Raw genomic sequence first — 16,241 nt, 5'->3', positions numbered from 1 at the left:
GGTCCTCAGTGAAACTGCATTGTCCGTTGATGCTAAGCAGCCGATGATTCCAGTGCTGCTGAACCTCACAGTGGCCTTCAACACAGTGGACCATAGAGTCCTCCTGTCTCATTTGAGTCAGTATATTAGTATCAGTGGCAACGCACTTAGGTGGTTCACTTCCTACCTAACTGATCTGAGTTTTTCAGGAATGATTGGTGACCTGTCCTTCTCTCGCGTCTCTCTCTTGTGGGGTGCAACAAGGTTCAATTCTTGGCCCTACTCTGTTCTCCCTTTATATGCTGCTGCATGGTTCCCTCACAGCAAAGCATAATCTGTCTTTCCACTGGTATGCGGATGACATTCAGATAAACCTACCTGTGCAACCAACAGAAAGTGAGGCACTGAGTAGTGTTAACTGTATTAAGGACATGAAGGAGTGGCTGTCATCTAACTTTTTACTTTTAAATGAGGACAAAACAGAATGCATTATGTTTGGAGGCACTGATACTGATATATCAGGTCTGAGTACAATGACTTTGAGACCGACTGTCAAAAATCTTGGAGTGGTATTTGACTGAGACTTGAAATTTAACAAACAAATTGACAGTAGTCAGAGCAAGTTTCTTTCACCTACATCTTTTAGCCAAAGTCAAGCCTTTTATTAATTGTACCGACCTTGAAAAATGCTTTTATCAGCTCAAGACTGGACTACTATAATGCACTTTATATTGGCATCTCCCAGTCGGCCATCAGCGGCCTGCAACTCGTGCAAAATGCTGCGGTACATCTTTTAACAGTTCCAGATGTGAACACAGCACACTCCTTTACACTCTCCACTGGCTTCCAGTCCAGTAGAGAATTATTTTAAAACTTTTATTGTTTGTAGTTGGATTATGTTAATTTTGTCGTTTATTATTATAGGATAGCGTTACTTTTAAACCGACAACTCAGTAAGAAAGTATGGTTTTACCTTGCTGACATGTTTCTCAGAGCATCATCCAATGTGAATCTATCTATCTATCTATAGATATATAGATGTATAGATGTATAGATAGATAGATAAATATTGTATTATTATATTGATAGCTATTATATATATATATATATATATATATATATATATATATATATATATATATATATATATATATATATATCTATCTATCTATCTATCTATCTATCTATCTATCTATCTATCTATCTATAGATATATAGATGTATAGATAGATAGATAAATATTGTATTATTATATTGATAGCTATTATATATATATATATATATATATATATATATATATATATATATATATATATATATATATATATATATATATTTTTTTTTTTTTTTATCAGTAATGTAACTATTAAAATAAAAACAGACACTGTAAATGTTTTAATACACACATCGGTATTTGTACTGATTCCAAAAGTTTTAAAAGAATGAGGTGCAAATGGACAGGTCAGGTTACATATTAACCCATGGTAAAAAGGATCAGGGCATCTGCAAGGAGACACTGATAATTGATCAGTGATATTTTTAACCACAAGTTATTATTCAACCGTTGTCTGTTGAGGTGGTGTCCAGAAAACAATGAGACTTAATAGATAATTGAATTTTTTTTTTGGGGGGGGGGAACCTGGTCTTATTAGAAGAGACTGCATACATCCCACTTTGAATGGTGCAGCTCTCCTATCTAGGAATATGGAGGAATTTATTAGACAACATCCCATAGAGATTGTGTCCGTCCCCCAACCACCATAAGTCTAAAATTAACAGAAGAGGGGCTGTTCATAACAACCATATCCAAATTACTATGGCTTCATCAAAACCAAAAACAGGACAATTAAATGCCGAGATCTCTGTCATCAAAATCTCTTTAGCTAATGATCTGATGACAGATCATCATATTGAGTGTGTCTGACTGAAACCTGGCTGTAGCATGAAGAATATGTCAGTCTAAATCAATCGACTCCCCCCTGACATATTAATTTTCATATTCCCAGAAGTACAGGCAGAGGGGGAGGACTGGCACCAATCTTCTACTCACAATCAACCAGAGACCAAAACTGAGCTATAATTCGTTTGAAAGCCTTGGTCTAAGTCTCACACACTTGAATTGGAAAACACAAAAATAGAATAGAATAGAATAGAATAGAATAGAATAGAATAGAATAGAATAGAATAGAATTCAGTGCAAGGAAATCTTAAAGATAGTGCAAAAACAATCTATTTACATATATACAGTATAAATAACGGAGATGAATAACAGAGTGAACATAAATAACAGTGAATGAGTCAGTGGTGTATATTGCACAGATACACTATGTTCTTGGCTTTGTGTGAGACATGTGAGAGTTCAGGGTGGTGATGGCTCTCGGAAAAAAACTGTTTTTAAGTCTGTTTGTCCTCACTTTAATACATCTGTAGCGCCTTCCAGAGGGCAACAGATCAAAAAGCTGAGAACCGGTTCTGTTAGCTGTTGTGTATCAACCACCTGCCCCTTACTCTGAGTTTCTATCTGCGTTCTCAGAGTTCTTTACCAACTTAGTGCTCAGTACAGATAAAATCATTATAGTGGGTGACTGTAATATCAATGTAGATAATGACAGCCTCAACTCTGCATTTAGCTAGGTGTTAGACTTTTTTTTCTCAAAATGTAAATGAACAAAGTCACTTTTTAACCACACCCTCAATCTTGTTTTTTTACATATGACATAGAAATTTAACATCTAATTGTTTTTCAACAAAACCCTATTTTGTCTGATCCTTTTTAAAAAAAAGATCTGAATTTACAATAATGGATTACGGAGCATTTACCAAGAAGTTCCATTACAGCAGATGTTAAACTGATAAAGCAATAACTAAACCTAAGGAAATCATTCTTTCATCATTTACTTCAATGCCATACACCAACACAATAGAGGGCAATTCCTCTAACTTTAGTCCCAAACAGGTAGATAATCTTGTTGATAGGACTGCAGCTTTACTGTGTACATCAACTGACACTGTTGAAAAAGAAGGCAATAAATTATAATAAAATAGCTCCATGGTATAATGAACAACTGCACCTCTGAAAGCAGAATTCAAGAAGACTGCAAAGGCAGTGGCACTCTAAAAATTCAGAGGAATGCCATTTGTAGGACAAGAACTGCCTATTACTCATCTTTAACTGAGGAAAAAAAGACCATTCCCAAGTGTGTTTTCAGTTATTCTGACTGATCAGTGTCTGCACCTGGGTTCCCAGACCTCCCTTTAACAGATTCTAGTTTGTTCATGTTGTTAATGACGATTCTTCCACCCACAACAGAGATAGTTGTGGAGTTCCACGGGGTTCTGTCTTAGGATCAATATTATTTACTTTGAACATGATCCCCTTAAACAATATTATCAGGAAACATAGCATAGATTCTCATTGTTGTGCAGATGATACCCAGTTATATTTGTCTATAAAGTCAAATGAAACCAGCTAGTCAAACTCTAGGCATGTCTGAAGGACATAAAGGACTAGATGACCTATAATTTTCTTCATTTAAATTCGGACAAAACTGAGGTTATTGTATTTGGCCCTAAACACCTCAGAAACACGCTGCCTAGCTAAGTAGTTACTCTAGATGGCATTGCTTTAACCTCCAGTTCTACTACAAAGGACCTTGGAGTTATTTTTGATCAGGATATTGTTACAACTTTAGTCGTATAGGTATGTATAGTGTTTTGCCGGTACTCTTTGTGTTCTCCTCTGTGCCAATCCGATATGCAAATACAGCTGCACCGTATCACCGCTGGAAGTGGACATCACGATGTTGGGTTGGCGCAGGATTGGTCCGGCTACTGCGAAGGCCATACAAAAGGCGGAAGGATGACGCCGCCTCTGGGTCAGAGAGGGTCAGATGGGCAGGCCATCCTCCGGTGTCCCAACTGGCACACAGCCAGCACAATTCGTTCATTTCATTCGTTATATAGTAAACCCAAGTACTGTAGTAGCTGTGTGAGGGAGTGAGCTGCTACTTTTTGTTTTATTCGTTTTTCACCTGTTTAAGTTAGAGAAGGAGGAAAGGCTATGTATTTAATTTTGCCCTTTTATTTTGATAAGTAAGTGGACCTTCTAAAGTCTAGTGTGGTTTTGTTTATTTTGGTGCAGAGTTCATTCCTAATTTAATTTACACCTTGCCCTTGATTTGTTTTTGTTAAACTCAACCTTTGCTTTTCATTACACATCTATTGTAAATAAACTATTATATTATTTTGAGGAAACGTTTTGGTGTGCTGCTTGGAGACTCGTGTATGATGGCACTTCATGATGCGTTCAGTAACCCCTAGGCTGGGCGTAACAATGTGTCGTTCGACATGCATATAAAGACAGTCTGTAGGACAGCATTCTTTCATCCACGTAATATCATAAAAATCAGGAAAATCTTGTCTCAAAGTGATGCTGAAAAAATAGTCCATGCATTTCTAATTTGTAGGATGAACTGTTAGTTACCCTATTATCGGTATGTCCCAGGAATTTTCTTAAAAACCTCCAGCTGGCTCCTCTGTTGTGGAATTGGCTCCCATTTTGGGTTCAGGAGGCAGATACACTCTCTACTTTTAAGATTAGGCTTAAAACTTTCCTGTATGATTAAATGCATTGTTAGAGCTGCTCAGGATCACCTGAGTTTTCTATAGTTATGCTGCCATGGGTTTAGACAGCAGGGGGATTCCTATGATGCACTGGGCTCCTCTACTCTCCTGTCTTTCTTTCATACAGTTATATATCACCATTGCATTCACTAACTCTGTGTTTCCCCCGAGGTCCAGTGTTTGTTCTCTCTGTGGGTGTCACTGGATCTGGAGTTACACGTCTCTGATCTGCAGCTGCTAGCCTCACTGACCTCCAAAATGTTCATTGTTTGTTCTCCATCTGTTATCCTGTCATCCCCACTCTCACCCCAGCCGGTCAAGGCAGAAGACCCCTTCCCTCAGCCTGGTTCTGCCGAATGTTTATTCAAACGGAATCCAAAGGCAACTTTGGACTGTTGGGTTTTCTGTTCCTCATTTAAAAGGTGAAAATCAGGGAGGGTAAGGAAAGATACAGGAGGAAGCAGGAGTGGAAATTCCAGTAGAACAAGGGCTGGAGAGGTATGAGGACATTCACTGTTTTCAGGCCAGCTAACCATAGAAGAGTTGAAGGCAGTGTGGACAAGACCAATGAACTCAGTCTGTTTTTTAATCAGCTGTGATTCTGCGTCCCCTACACCTCCATCAATGCCACTGCTGTCTGATTGCAACAGACATCACCTACTCCACTCTTCTTCCCTCCCCCTCCTTACAGCCTTTCATCATCCTGTGAGAGGCGGCTGAGGTCCTTAAACATCTGCAGGACTATGCTCAGTGTTCTGAGTCTGTGGTGGCCAGTGCCATCCTTCATGCTGCTGTGTGCTGGGGCAGCAGGCTCTGAGTGTAGCGGAAACCAACAGATTAAACAAACTGATCCTTAAGGCCGGTGACATTGTGGGTGTGGAGGTGACTCTCTGACAGTAGTGTCTGAGAAGAGGATGCTGTCTAAGTTGCAAATCATCTTGGAGACTGTCTCCTTCCCACTCCATGACTTGTTGGTCAACCATAGGAGCTCATTCAGTCATAGACTCACCCCACCAAGATGTACCACAGAATACCACAGGAAATCATTCCTGCCTAACTCCTCTAAGAAGTTAGGCAGGAATGATTCATGGGTTACCTCCTCAAACAAGTGAGCTACTGGGATGCCCTTGGTTGGGGTACTTTAGACAGGGTTGCTTCCCAGAGATTCAAGAGCACAGATCTGAGAAATTTGGCAAGTGCAAAGGATCAGCCAGAGTAGAGGACAAACAGTTTGGTGCTGAAGCAGAGTAGATTTGTATACAAGCAGAGGCTAATTAAGATTTCACTTCATTAACACACAAATAAATCCAGTGATTCTTGTCTGGAGAAGCACTTTGTCACCCATCCATCCATCCATCCATCCATTATCTATACACCGCTTATTCCTCACTAGGGTCGCGGGGGGGGCTGGAGCCTATCCCAGCTGACTCAGGTGAAGGCAGGGGACACCCTAGACAGGTCGCCAGTCTGTCGCGGGGCTACATATATAGACAAACAAGCACACTCACATTCACACCTACGGGCAATTTAGAGTAATCAATTAACCTCAGCATATTTTTTGGACTGTGGGAGGAAGCCAGAGTACCCGGAGAAAACCCACGCATGCACAGGGAGAACATGCAAACTCCATGCAGAAAGATCCCGGGAAAGCCGGGACACGAACCAGGGATCTTCTCGCTGCAAGGCGAAAGTGCTAACCACTACGCCACTGTGCAGCCCCACTTTGTCACCACTTATGATATATCCTTTTCCCCAGTAGGCCGCTACCAGAACAGAGCAGAAACGCAGACAATGCCGTAAATGTAAGGGAATGGGGCACTGGGCCAGAGACTGCAGAGCACCTAGGAGCTAATCAGTAGAATGGAATGTTTTCAGCTCTGTAAGCACTAGAGTTTAACATCCCCCTATTGAAAATCTAATATGATCAGCAGTAAAAAGGAAAGGGCTCAATTCAAAATTATTTCTTAAAAATAAAGTTGATCTTTTCTCTGATATGATTTCAGCATCTGACGATTTGGTATTGCCGTGCTTCGTAGTGAGAAACTAAAATTCCATCTGTTCTGGATTTAAATTAAGTACAATCTTAAAAGTTAACTATATTGAATAAATTAATGCCTCTAGAGTAAATAAAATAAAACTGTGTCAAGCTTTTAACCTCTATAATTTAAGGAAAAGTATACAAAAAACTAATTTCTTTCTGTTTCTTCATGAGAAAATCAAACTTTTACAGAGTAAATTGAGAGCAGGGTAAATAGAACAGGAAGGTCAATCAGCAAAATTAGTAAAACATATTACAAGCTGTGCCTATCAATATGTTGTTTTTTTTTTTAAATTGTAAAGTGCGGTGTACCATCATTACGTAACTAAATTGAAAATATTAACTGATAAAGGAGCTACACTTTCTGCTGTATGTTTCACTGATAATGTTTGCATTCCTAGTTCTAAACTAATCACTGTAGGAGTTTTAGGTAGCCCATAATTAAACCATTTTTTGAACAAGCTTATGTTTCAAAAGCAGGGTCAGATGTGCAACATACTTTCTGATTCTTGCAGGAACACTTTTGAGTCTGATGGGAAGAGACTTTCTTTGTAAATTAAACACTGGTATTAACTGTACCTCAGATTACTTGTTTCTAGAAAATAATAAAATCAGTTCAGTGTTTGCAATCAGCTAATGATTTTCAATATTGTTAGACTGTGGAAAGTTTTAATATGAAAGACACCTTTACTGATAATCACATAAAAAGTGTTACAAAATCTTGTCCAGTTTGTGCGTTTGCTGTCTGATATGAGGTCTGTGTTGCAGTGTTGTTGTGTTGCTGCTGATAATGCATCCACTGAGTATCAAATTATAACGTGTTTACTTATGACAAAAACGATAAAATAATCTGTAAGAATTTTTACTGGTTTATGGTCCAGATTAGGTGCATTTTAGCTATAGAACTAACAGATGCACAGAAAGCTCTGTGCAAAGATCAGGTTGTTCTGCCTCACATCAAGGTCGTTGTGTCGACTGGGGCAGAAGTAAAACAATGAAATGTTTTCATAATAAGGTGCATCAGTCAGCGAGAGACTGTCTCCAGTCCACTGACTGCTGGCACAAAAGCCTTGGGAGATGATATGTCTTTCTTAAAACCTCCTGAGACTATCGCTCTTCCTAAAAGAATGTTTTTACAGAAAACTTTCCTATTTTGTATGGACCCCCTCAAATTTATCTGAGGTCCCTAGCAAATTTTGGGCAAAACAAAAGAATCATGTGGGATGTCTGACAACTGTTTTACCTCATGTTGTTCAAGTTAAATCTAAAAAGTTACACTTAATGCTGTAGTTCCTAAGAGTAATCAGTATAAGTTATTTTAAAGGGCAATCGTAGGCATAGAGGGCTTAATTCAGTCCCTCTTGGATCAAGGAGTATTAGTGGAGAGAAACAGTCCATGTAACACTCACATTTTGCCAGTTCCTAAACATAATCATCCATATGAATGGAGATTTGTTCAAGATTTGCAAGTAATTCATAACATTGTTATGCATTTGGCTCCAAGTTTACCAGACACTAATTCTAGTTTTGCCTCTTTGCCCCTAGATTCTAAATATTAACTCAATTGTTGACCTGAGCTGTGCATTTTTCTCTGCATCCAGATAGTTATTACCTGTTTGCATTTACATAAAAAGGGTGTTAGTTGATGTGGACCAGGCTCTACACGGCTTTGTTAGGAGTCCTGCAGTGTGTGCTGCATCGGTGAGGTGTGATTAAGTGTGAAAATTTATTATTGGGGTTTTAAATTAAAGCAGTTGTTAATTAATAGAAGAAATTAGATGGATTAACACTGGATCTCTGACTACACCGCGCAGTATGCGAAGTTTTAAATTGTGTGAGGAACAGATGATTCAAGAAGGGAATTCAGTTTTCTGTCATGTTTTCCCTTTCAGCTGAATACAGAACTTAAGTTGTTTTGATTTGATTTTTGATCTTCATAATAAATTACTGAAATATGTGATTTTTGCTGTTGTTTTGGTGTTTGTTTGTTTAGGAAAAGCATTGTGATTGCAGAAATTTTCTTTCCAGCTGAAAACTAGGAGTGTTTTTTAAGTAAAATATGGTTGAGTTACACACTCATGTATGATGTCATACGGACACTTAGGAGTTTTTTGGGTGAGGTAGTTCATCTACATTCTCTCATGCTGAATGCGGTCCAACTCGTGTTGGAAAAGGAGGGATAGATGAGATCACTCAATCATAGATGAGATCAATCAACAAAATCACACTGGTTCTACCAGGATTTACAGCTTAGTAGAAATATTAAGGTCTCCACAGAACTCAGGATAGGTAGAAACAATTAATCATACTATCAAAGAAGGATAGGTAGAATGATTTAAATTTTACTATCAAAGAAAAATGAAAAAAAAAAAACATGTTGAAAACAGGGTTAAAATGGCATGATGCTCTCCCAGTTATCCCAATTGTGCTGCATCCAATCCGCAACACTGCAAATTTGACCACAGGACTGAGCCCTCATGAGGTTCTCATGGGTCGGCCTTTGTCCACAGGAGCTAGTGCACCTTTGAGCACACAAAGTCACTCTGTTACGGACTGATGAATGAATGGCTGAGTATGTGAAACGTCTGAGATACTAAGAAAATTTCATTTACAGGTCCCTGACAGGCTCCCAGAACCATCGAGGAGCCCATTCATTGTTTTAAGTGTAGTGATTGTGTACTAATCGAGTGTTCGGAAAGAATCTCTTTCTCTTAGGTGGATCCATATCAGGTGATGTTGGTGATTGGAACGGGTGTGGAGGTCGAGAACAGAGCAGAATGGGTCCGCGACACGATGTTTACTGGCACCCGTCAGCAAGGAGGGGCCAGAACAGATGCAATCTGGGTGCTGCCACTAGTCCTGACAGTGAACAACCACTCCAGAGACGGCGAAGAAACGAGGGATCCTCGACAGTAGAGGGCTTCTCACCCCTGGCCATGCCACATTTGCCACATTTCTTTCCCCTGATCCTCTGAAACCCAATACATTCACTGGTGCAGCCCCAGCACTGTACACATACACTGATACACGAAGTATGGAGCAGAAGAAAAGACAATGAACTGTTTGAATTGCTCCTCACACACTGACACAGATGATCACCAGAGAGAAGAGAAAGGAGAAATAACTCTGTGAACTCTAAATCTGTTTACAATTCTACAGGGAACACACCTACAACTGAGGAAACCTTCTAATGTTCATGTGCCAGGTGTAAGGGAGATGACTGTTACACTGGTTATCCTGGCTATGATAATACGGTAAATGGGTTTGGAGAATCCTGGACCCTGATGCGGTTAAAGTGTCCAGGGTGTCGTCCCTTAAGCCACAAAATATTTCTAGGCAAAAGGTTAAGGTTACCAATCATTACTCACTTTTAGAAATTCCGGACTTACGGTGTTTCACATCATATCTATTGGGCAATAATCCTGTGTGTGGTGATTATGCAACTAATTTTAAACTGTTTCCTTTTAGGAGTTTACATGTCAAATAAAGAAGAGAATTACCTGTTCAGCTAAGCATAAATAAAATAATGCGTTCTGTGGCAGAGTCTAGAGAGACTCACATCAGGAGTAATGAGAACTCCACTGTGAGATTGATGGTGGATTGTGCATAAGAATGTAATCTAAGCAAGTGTTGGAGGTATCAGCATATGCCTAACTCTATGCACTCTCCCATGTTTACACCAATTCCCTTTTCTTTGGCAGATTATAAACCAACAAATTGGAATGATTTAGGTTCAAGGATGGAGAAAGGAGCAGAAGATTGTCACACCCATGCTTTTCCTGTAAATACCACTGAGTTTTCTAGGTATCGACAGATGGTAGAATGGGTAGTAGCTGAGGTTACTAAACAACATCTCCCAGCAAAAATCAACTTATGCAAACTACTGACCTTCCAATCAGTCAAACTCTATAATGAATTTGCTATGAAGTATAGAACGTTATTACCATTAGTTGAAATCAACTGCAAAAGGTCTTATATTGAGCATCCTTTGAATGCAACAGTGGTGGTGCAGCCTTGGTTGGGGACGCACACCATAGAAAAACAGTGTAAATATTATTAATTGTTCAGGTGGAGTTCCAAGTAATGAACCCTCATTAAGAAATTGCAATCAGTATCTGACACCTATTTAGGCTGAAGAACTATCAAGAATTATCAAATGTGTCCTTGGGCTTTAAAGTAGAAATAATAAAAAAATAATGGTTTTATTTATATAGTACCCTTAAGAACAGCGTTCACAAAGTGCTTTGACAATTAAAAGATGTAAACATAGATAATCGAGCAAATTATAGGAGAGAAGTAAGAACTGTAAACTAGAATAAATAGTAAAACTGACAATAAATTAAATTATGTAATTAGCTAGTTTAGCACATAAAATCAAACAAGAGAAATAGGTAATTTGGAAATTAAAATTAGTATTGAGGGTTAAAATTAAAAGTGGAAAAAGTTAGAAAATTAAAGCATTAGAGAATTATCACACCAAAGAACCAGGTAATTAAAATTAAAATAAAATAAAATTATGCAAAATAAGACAAAATATTAACAAAACAAAAAAGAACATCTCAAATAAACAAGACAAATGACAGAATAAAACACTAGAACTAAATAAAACTAAAAATAAACTTCACACAAAAGACAGTGTCTATAAAATAGGATGGAACTTGTCCTTCTCCTGGACGCTCAGGGAGGAACTTGCAAAGTAATAGTTCAAGGTTGAAAGAATTACACGGGTTTGACTTTAGAAACTTTTCAGGATTGTTTGAATCTTTTGGTGCAGGCCTGGTAAGATTACTAACAATAAAATTAGTGGTTTGTTTACTACTTGCAGTCTCATTTAATGTTAATAGGATAAAATGTGTGCTGAAGCGTGCAACAAGTACTACTGTTGATCAAGTGACTAAATTCATGATAGATAAATAATGGGTAATATAGAATTGGATCAGTGGGTTCCCATGTACAATGTAGATTTAAATAACAGTATAAAAGATAGTGATTGCTGGGCGAATAATATTGAATGTTGATTTAATAGTAACTGGAAATTATACTGTGAGCGAAGCATATACCTTAAAATTAATCAATGATTTTAACAACATTTTACTGTGATTTATGAATTTTGTCTAGATGTGTTGCTGTATACTGATTCACACATTGCATCATTGTGCTCATTTGAGTTGCGCTGATCTGAGAAATAGGAGGGTCTCAAACATCGCTCCCACTATGTGAATGGAACAAATAAAAGATGATTTAGACCAGATCAGTTAGAGGGATGCAACTGCTTACACACACACACACACACACACACACACACACACACACACACACACACACACACACACACACACACACACACACACACACACACACACACACACACACACACACACACACACACACACACGACATATGCATGTACATACAAACACAACACACACCTCATACACAATCTTGTCACATCTAGCTTACATTTATGAGTTTGTATTGTAATCACCAAGTATACCTTATAATAAGTTTTATACTATGTTTTATATTCTTGACAATCATGAATAATATGACAGTAACTGTGCTGCCTGGATACCAACTGAAGCTCTTAGGGAAACAGGCTAATGAGCTGTTATGCAGATCTCTAGGATTGCCGCCTCATGAATTTGGTGTAGTCAAACTATTTCCAAGCTTATAGGGGGGTGGTAGGGAATTAGTGAAGATTGAACAAGTAGTTTTGACAATTTCAATTCTGATCTGAGAAACGTAGCAAAGTGACTGAGAAAAACTGTAATTACATATCTGGTATACATCTGTTTCTGAGAAGTCACTGACATGAAATGAATTTGATGTTGCTAGTATTACTGTTTCAGAGCAGAGCTTTTGTGCCCCATGGCACCATTTCAAAAATCATTATGTCCCTTTCCATAAAACATCATCTTTGTAGAAACACTGACCTTATTGAATGAAACAGCAGTGGTGATTACAATGTTTTGAAATTGCTTGTTTGTGTGTGGTGTCTCTTGTGTGTATGCAGTCACCTTTGAAGTGTGTGCAGCCTGGTAGAGCTCAGGCTGCTCCATCAGAGTGTCTGCAGGTGTATCTTGGTCAAGGATGCCATAGATGAGGGGAGGAATGGAAGTGAAGATCAGGTTGAAGAAGATGAGCACCCAAGAGTTGGTCATGACACTCCCAGAGAAACCACAGAAAAACTGATACCAGAATAGAAGATTCACATACATCTGCAGACACAGACAGACAGCATATTGATTTGTTTTTATTATAAGTGTATTTTGTAGTGTTTTTTCAACAAGGTGCTGTAGAATAGCTGCACAATTGGTTGAGAACAAAGGCTTTTGTGCATGATAACTGACAAATTTTGTATTAAATGCAGATGCCAATATGCACATGAATATACCGATAATATGATCAATAAAGAAATCAAATACATTTGACTTTTAGTTTTGTTTATTTATTCAGCTTCTTCCATCTGCTCAGGGCCATCCCTGTAATGAGGGGAATCTTGAAAAATCAAGTGACACTATATGGTATAGGTTTGATAAAATCTTGGTCGCAATCTGTAGCAGACTATAAATTTGTTTTAAGGCAAGTCAAAAGAATCACAAGAAGTGTAGTGACAAAAATCAGGGTGAGCAAAGTACATGGTCTTGTCTTGTTTTTTGAGAATTCAATCAAATAGTTTTAGGATGTCCTTTGGGACTAAAAATTGCTTTCAACAGACATTTTAACCCCTTAAGCCCTAGGCTAGTTTTTGGAATTTCCACATTTAATAAGTAACAACTGCAAAACTATAAGAGCAAACTGAACAACCAAATTTGATTTGATGCAGGAGACTTGAACTGTAGAACCCGGAGGCCTTTCCAGTGAACAGCAATTTTACAAAGATTTTTCCAAAGCTATTAAAGAACTCTCACCACATTTTTGTAGATAAAGTAGAGGATCATGTTTGCAAGACGAGAGTAACACCAGTGTCCGTGAACCAGCAGCAGCTTACTAAGGTGTTTAAACCTGGAAATGGCAAAGTCGCTGGACATGACAGCCTGAGGAATGATGCACAGTTACAAAAATATTACAACAAAGGCAAATGGCATTTACCTCCTTAAGCTCCTACTAGCAAGGGAAAACAAAAAAGTACAGACAACTGTAATATCACATATATAACATATTACGGAAAAAACCTGAACTCTTGACCCTACTGTGAGTGGATTTGGCAGCAATGTTATGCTTTGGGGAGTTATTTGCTGGTATGGTTTTGGTCTACTTGTCCTGATGGATGGGTCTCTGCAACGCAATACAAAAGTTGTTCTAAGTGATCATCTTTTATCCTTAAATAAAACAGTTCAATCCTGATGGGAATACTGTCTTCCAGGATGACAATGCTCCATCCATAGGGCATCATGGGTCACTGAATTTGATGGGTATGAGGATGATGTGACTTACATGACATGTCCTTCACAGTCACCAGATCTCCACCCATCTGAACATCTATGGGAAATTTTTGACTGAAGTTTTAAAGAGTGCTCTCAACCAGAATCAAGAACACCAAATAAGGGAATATCTTTTGTAATAATGAGTCCCATCTCTCTGGTAGAGCTCCAGACTCACACAATCAACACCAAGGAGCACTGAAGCTGATCTGGTGGCATGTAGTGGCCCAACATCTTCCTAAGACAGTTTTTTTTTTCATTATTTGTTTTCTTTAATATGTCACGACTGGAGGCAGATATGTGATGTGTTTATTGTAATACTAACCTTGGCATATTAAGAGGTATACGAAAATATAAGGTCAAAAGTTTAAGAGCACCTTATTTTTTTCAATTTGTTAAATTGAAATTCAAGTAGTTCAAGTCCAATGAATAGCTTCAAATGGTACAAAGGTAAATGGTAAACTGACAGAGGTAAAAAAAATGGTAAGGTTACCCAAAACTGAAAAATTTTACAAAATTATACAAAGTCCTTTGTCAGGGAACAAGAAATGGGTTAACAACTTAAAGCTGTTCTGCAGCAGTGGAGGTTGATCAAGCCCTTGAAAGTTGGTGCTACCAAATCCTACAGGTGTCCCAACTTTTCTTGATTACTTACAACCTCCTCTGTCTGCATAAAGCAGTGTTGGAACCATGGAAATTGGAACCGTGGCACCATACCCTCGAGATTATCATTTGTACAGTATTGTACTGCAGAAAGTAGTGTGCTGCTATAAAAATGGTGAGGAAAAGGCAATTAATAGAAAAGAGACAGACCATAATAACACTTAAAAATTTAGGTTTTTCTTACAGAGAAATTGCGTAGAAAGTCAAAGTGTCACTGAGTCCAGTTTTCTTCACCATCAAAAGGCAAAACTGGGAGAAACTCTGACAGGAAGAGGTCTGGAAGACCCAAAGCCACAACAGAATCAGAAGACAAGTTTCTGAGAGTCAGTAACTTGCATGATAGGTGGCTCACAGGACAACAGCTGCAAGCACAGCTAAATAGTGGTCATAGCAAGCAAGTCTCAGTTTCAACTGTGAAGAGAAGACTTGAAGTTGAAGGTTTGACAGGTGGAGTTACAGCAAGAAAGCCACTGCTAAGACGTCAGAATAAGATAAAGAGGCTTTCCTGGACCATGAAACACTGTGAATGGACTACTGAAGACTGGAAGAAGGTATTATCGACTGATGAATCAAAATTTGAAATGTTTGGTTCATCACGCAGGATTTTTCTACACCATCGAGTAGAATAAAGGATGGTTCCTCAGTGTGTGACATCAACTGTCAAACATGGAGGAGGAAGTGTGATGGTCTGGGGTTGTTTTGCTGGATCCAGGGTCTGTGACTTGTACAGAGTGAGAGGAACCCTGAACCTAAACGGCTACCACAGCATTCTGTAGCACCATGCAGTCCCCTCTGGTATGTTCTAGTTGGTCAGGGGTTCATCCTACAGCAAGATAATGACCCAAAACATCAGTCCAAGCTATGCCAGAACTACCTTAGGAAAAAAGAACAAGATGGCAAGCTTGAAAACATGGAGTGGCAGCACAGTTTCCAGACTTAAACCCCATGGAGCTGGATTGGGATGAACTGGACAGAAGAGTGAAAGCAAAGCAACCCACAAGTGCCACACATTTATGGAAACTTCTGCAACAGACTTGGGAAGAATTTTCTGAAAAATATTTGATTTCCATAGTGGAAAGAATGCCACGAGTGTGTTCAGCTGTTATATCTGATAAAGGTGGCTACTTTGATGAATCAAAAGTTTAGAATACATTTTGGTTTCTAAATTGATTTTTTAAAAATCTTCATTTGTTAATTTGTTCTATGCTTTCATTTCAGAGTACAATTACATTAGACATTAACATGCACAATTTCCAATAAAAAACTGGAAAAATTGGGGTGTTCTAAAACCTTTGACCGATAATGTACATTTAAGTGCTTGCTCTGTGACTGTTTCCGCAGTAGCAGCTGAATTAAACATGTACTAACAAAGGATACCATCATATTATTTGTATAAACCTGTGTCACTTTATTAGTATTTTGTTAGTGTCAATACCTGCATTCCCTCCTGTCCAGATATCCCAATGCCCACATCTGCCACCTGAATCATGCTTACATCATTGGCTCCATCACCT

At 38.4% G+C, this 16,241-nt stretch overlaps 1 protein-coding gene across 3 annotated transcripts in view; it reads right to left on the bottom strand.

Annotated features, from left to right (window-relative positions):
• Positions 1-16,241, bottom strand: part of atp10d (ATPase phospholipid transporting 10D) — a 60,638-nt gene that overhangs the window by 6,149 nt on the left and 38,248 nt on the right. For all 3 annotated transcript variants that reach the window (XM_055005687.1, XM_055005689.1, XM_055005688.1), the window contains 3 exons: positions 16,163-16,239; positions 13,552-13,677; positions 12,658-12,858 (listed from right to left, as the gene is read on the bottom strand). In XM_055005687.1, the coding sequence (XP_054861662.1) occupies positions 12,658-12,858; positions 13,552-13,677; positions 16,163-16,239 (404 nt within the window). The remainder of the gene's footprint in view (positions 1-12,657; positions 12,859-13,551; positions 13,678-16,162; positions 16,240-16,241) is intronic.

This window comes from Amphiprion ocellaris, chromosome 20, assembly GCF_022539595.1.
Source record: "Amphiprion ocellaris isolate individual 3 ecotype Okinawa chromosome 20, ASM2253959v1, whole genome shotgun sequence".
Classification (NCBI taxonomy): Eukaryota; Metazoa; Chordata; class Actinopteri; family Pomacentridae; genus Amphiprion; species Amphiprion ocellaris.
The sequence above is the reverse complement of the archived record's forward strand: the minus strand, read 5'-3'. Positions and strand labels throughout refer to the sequence as shown.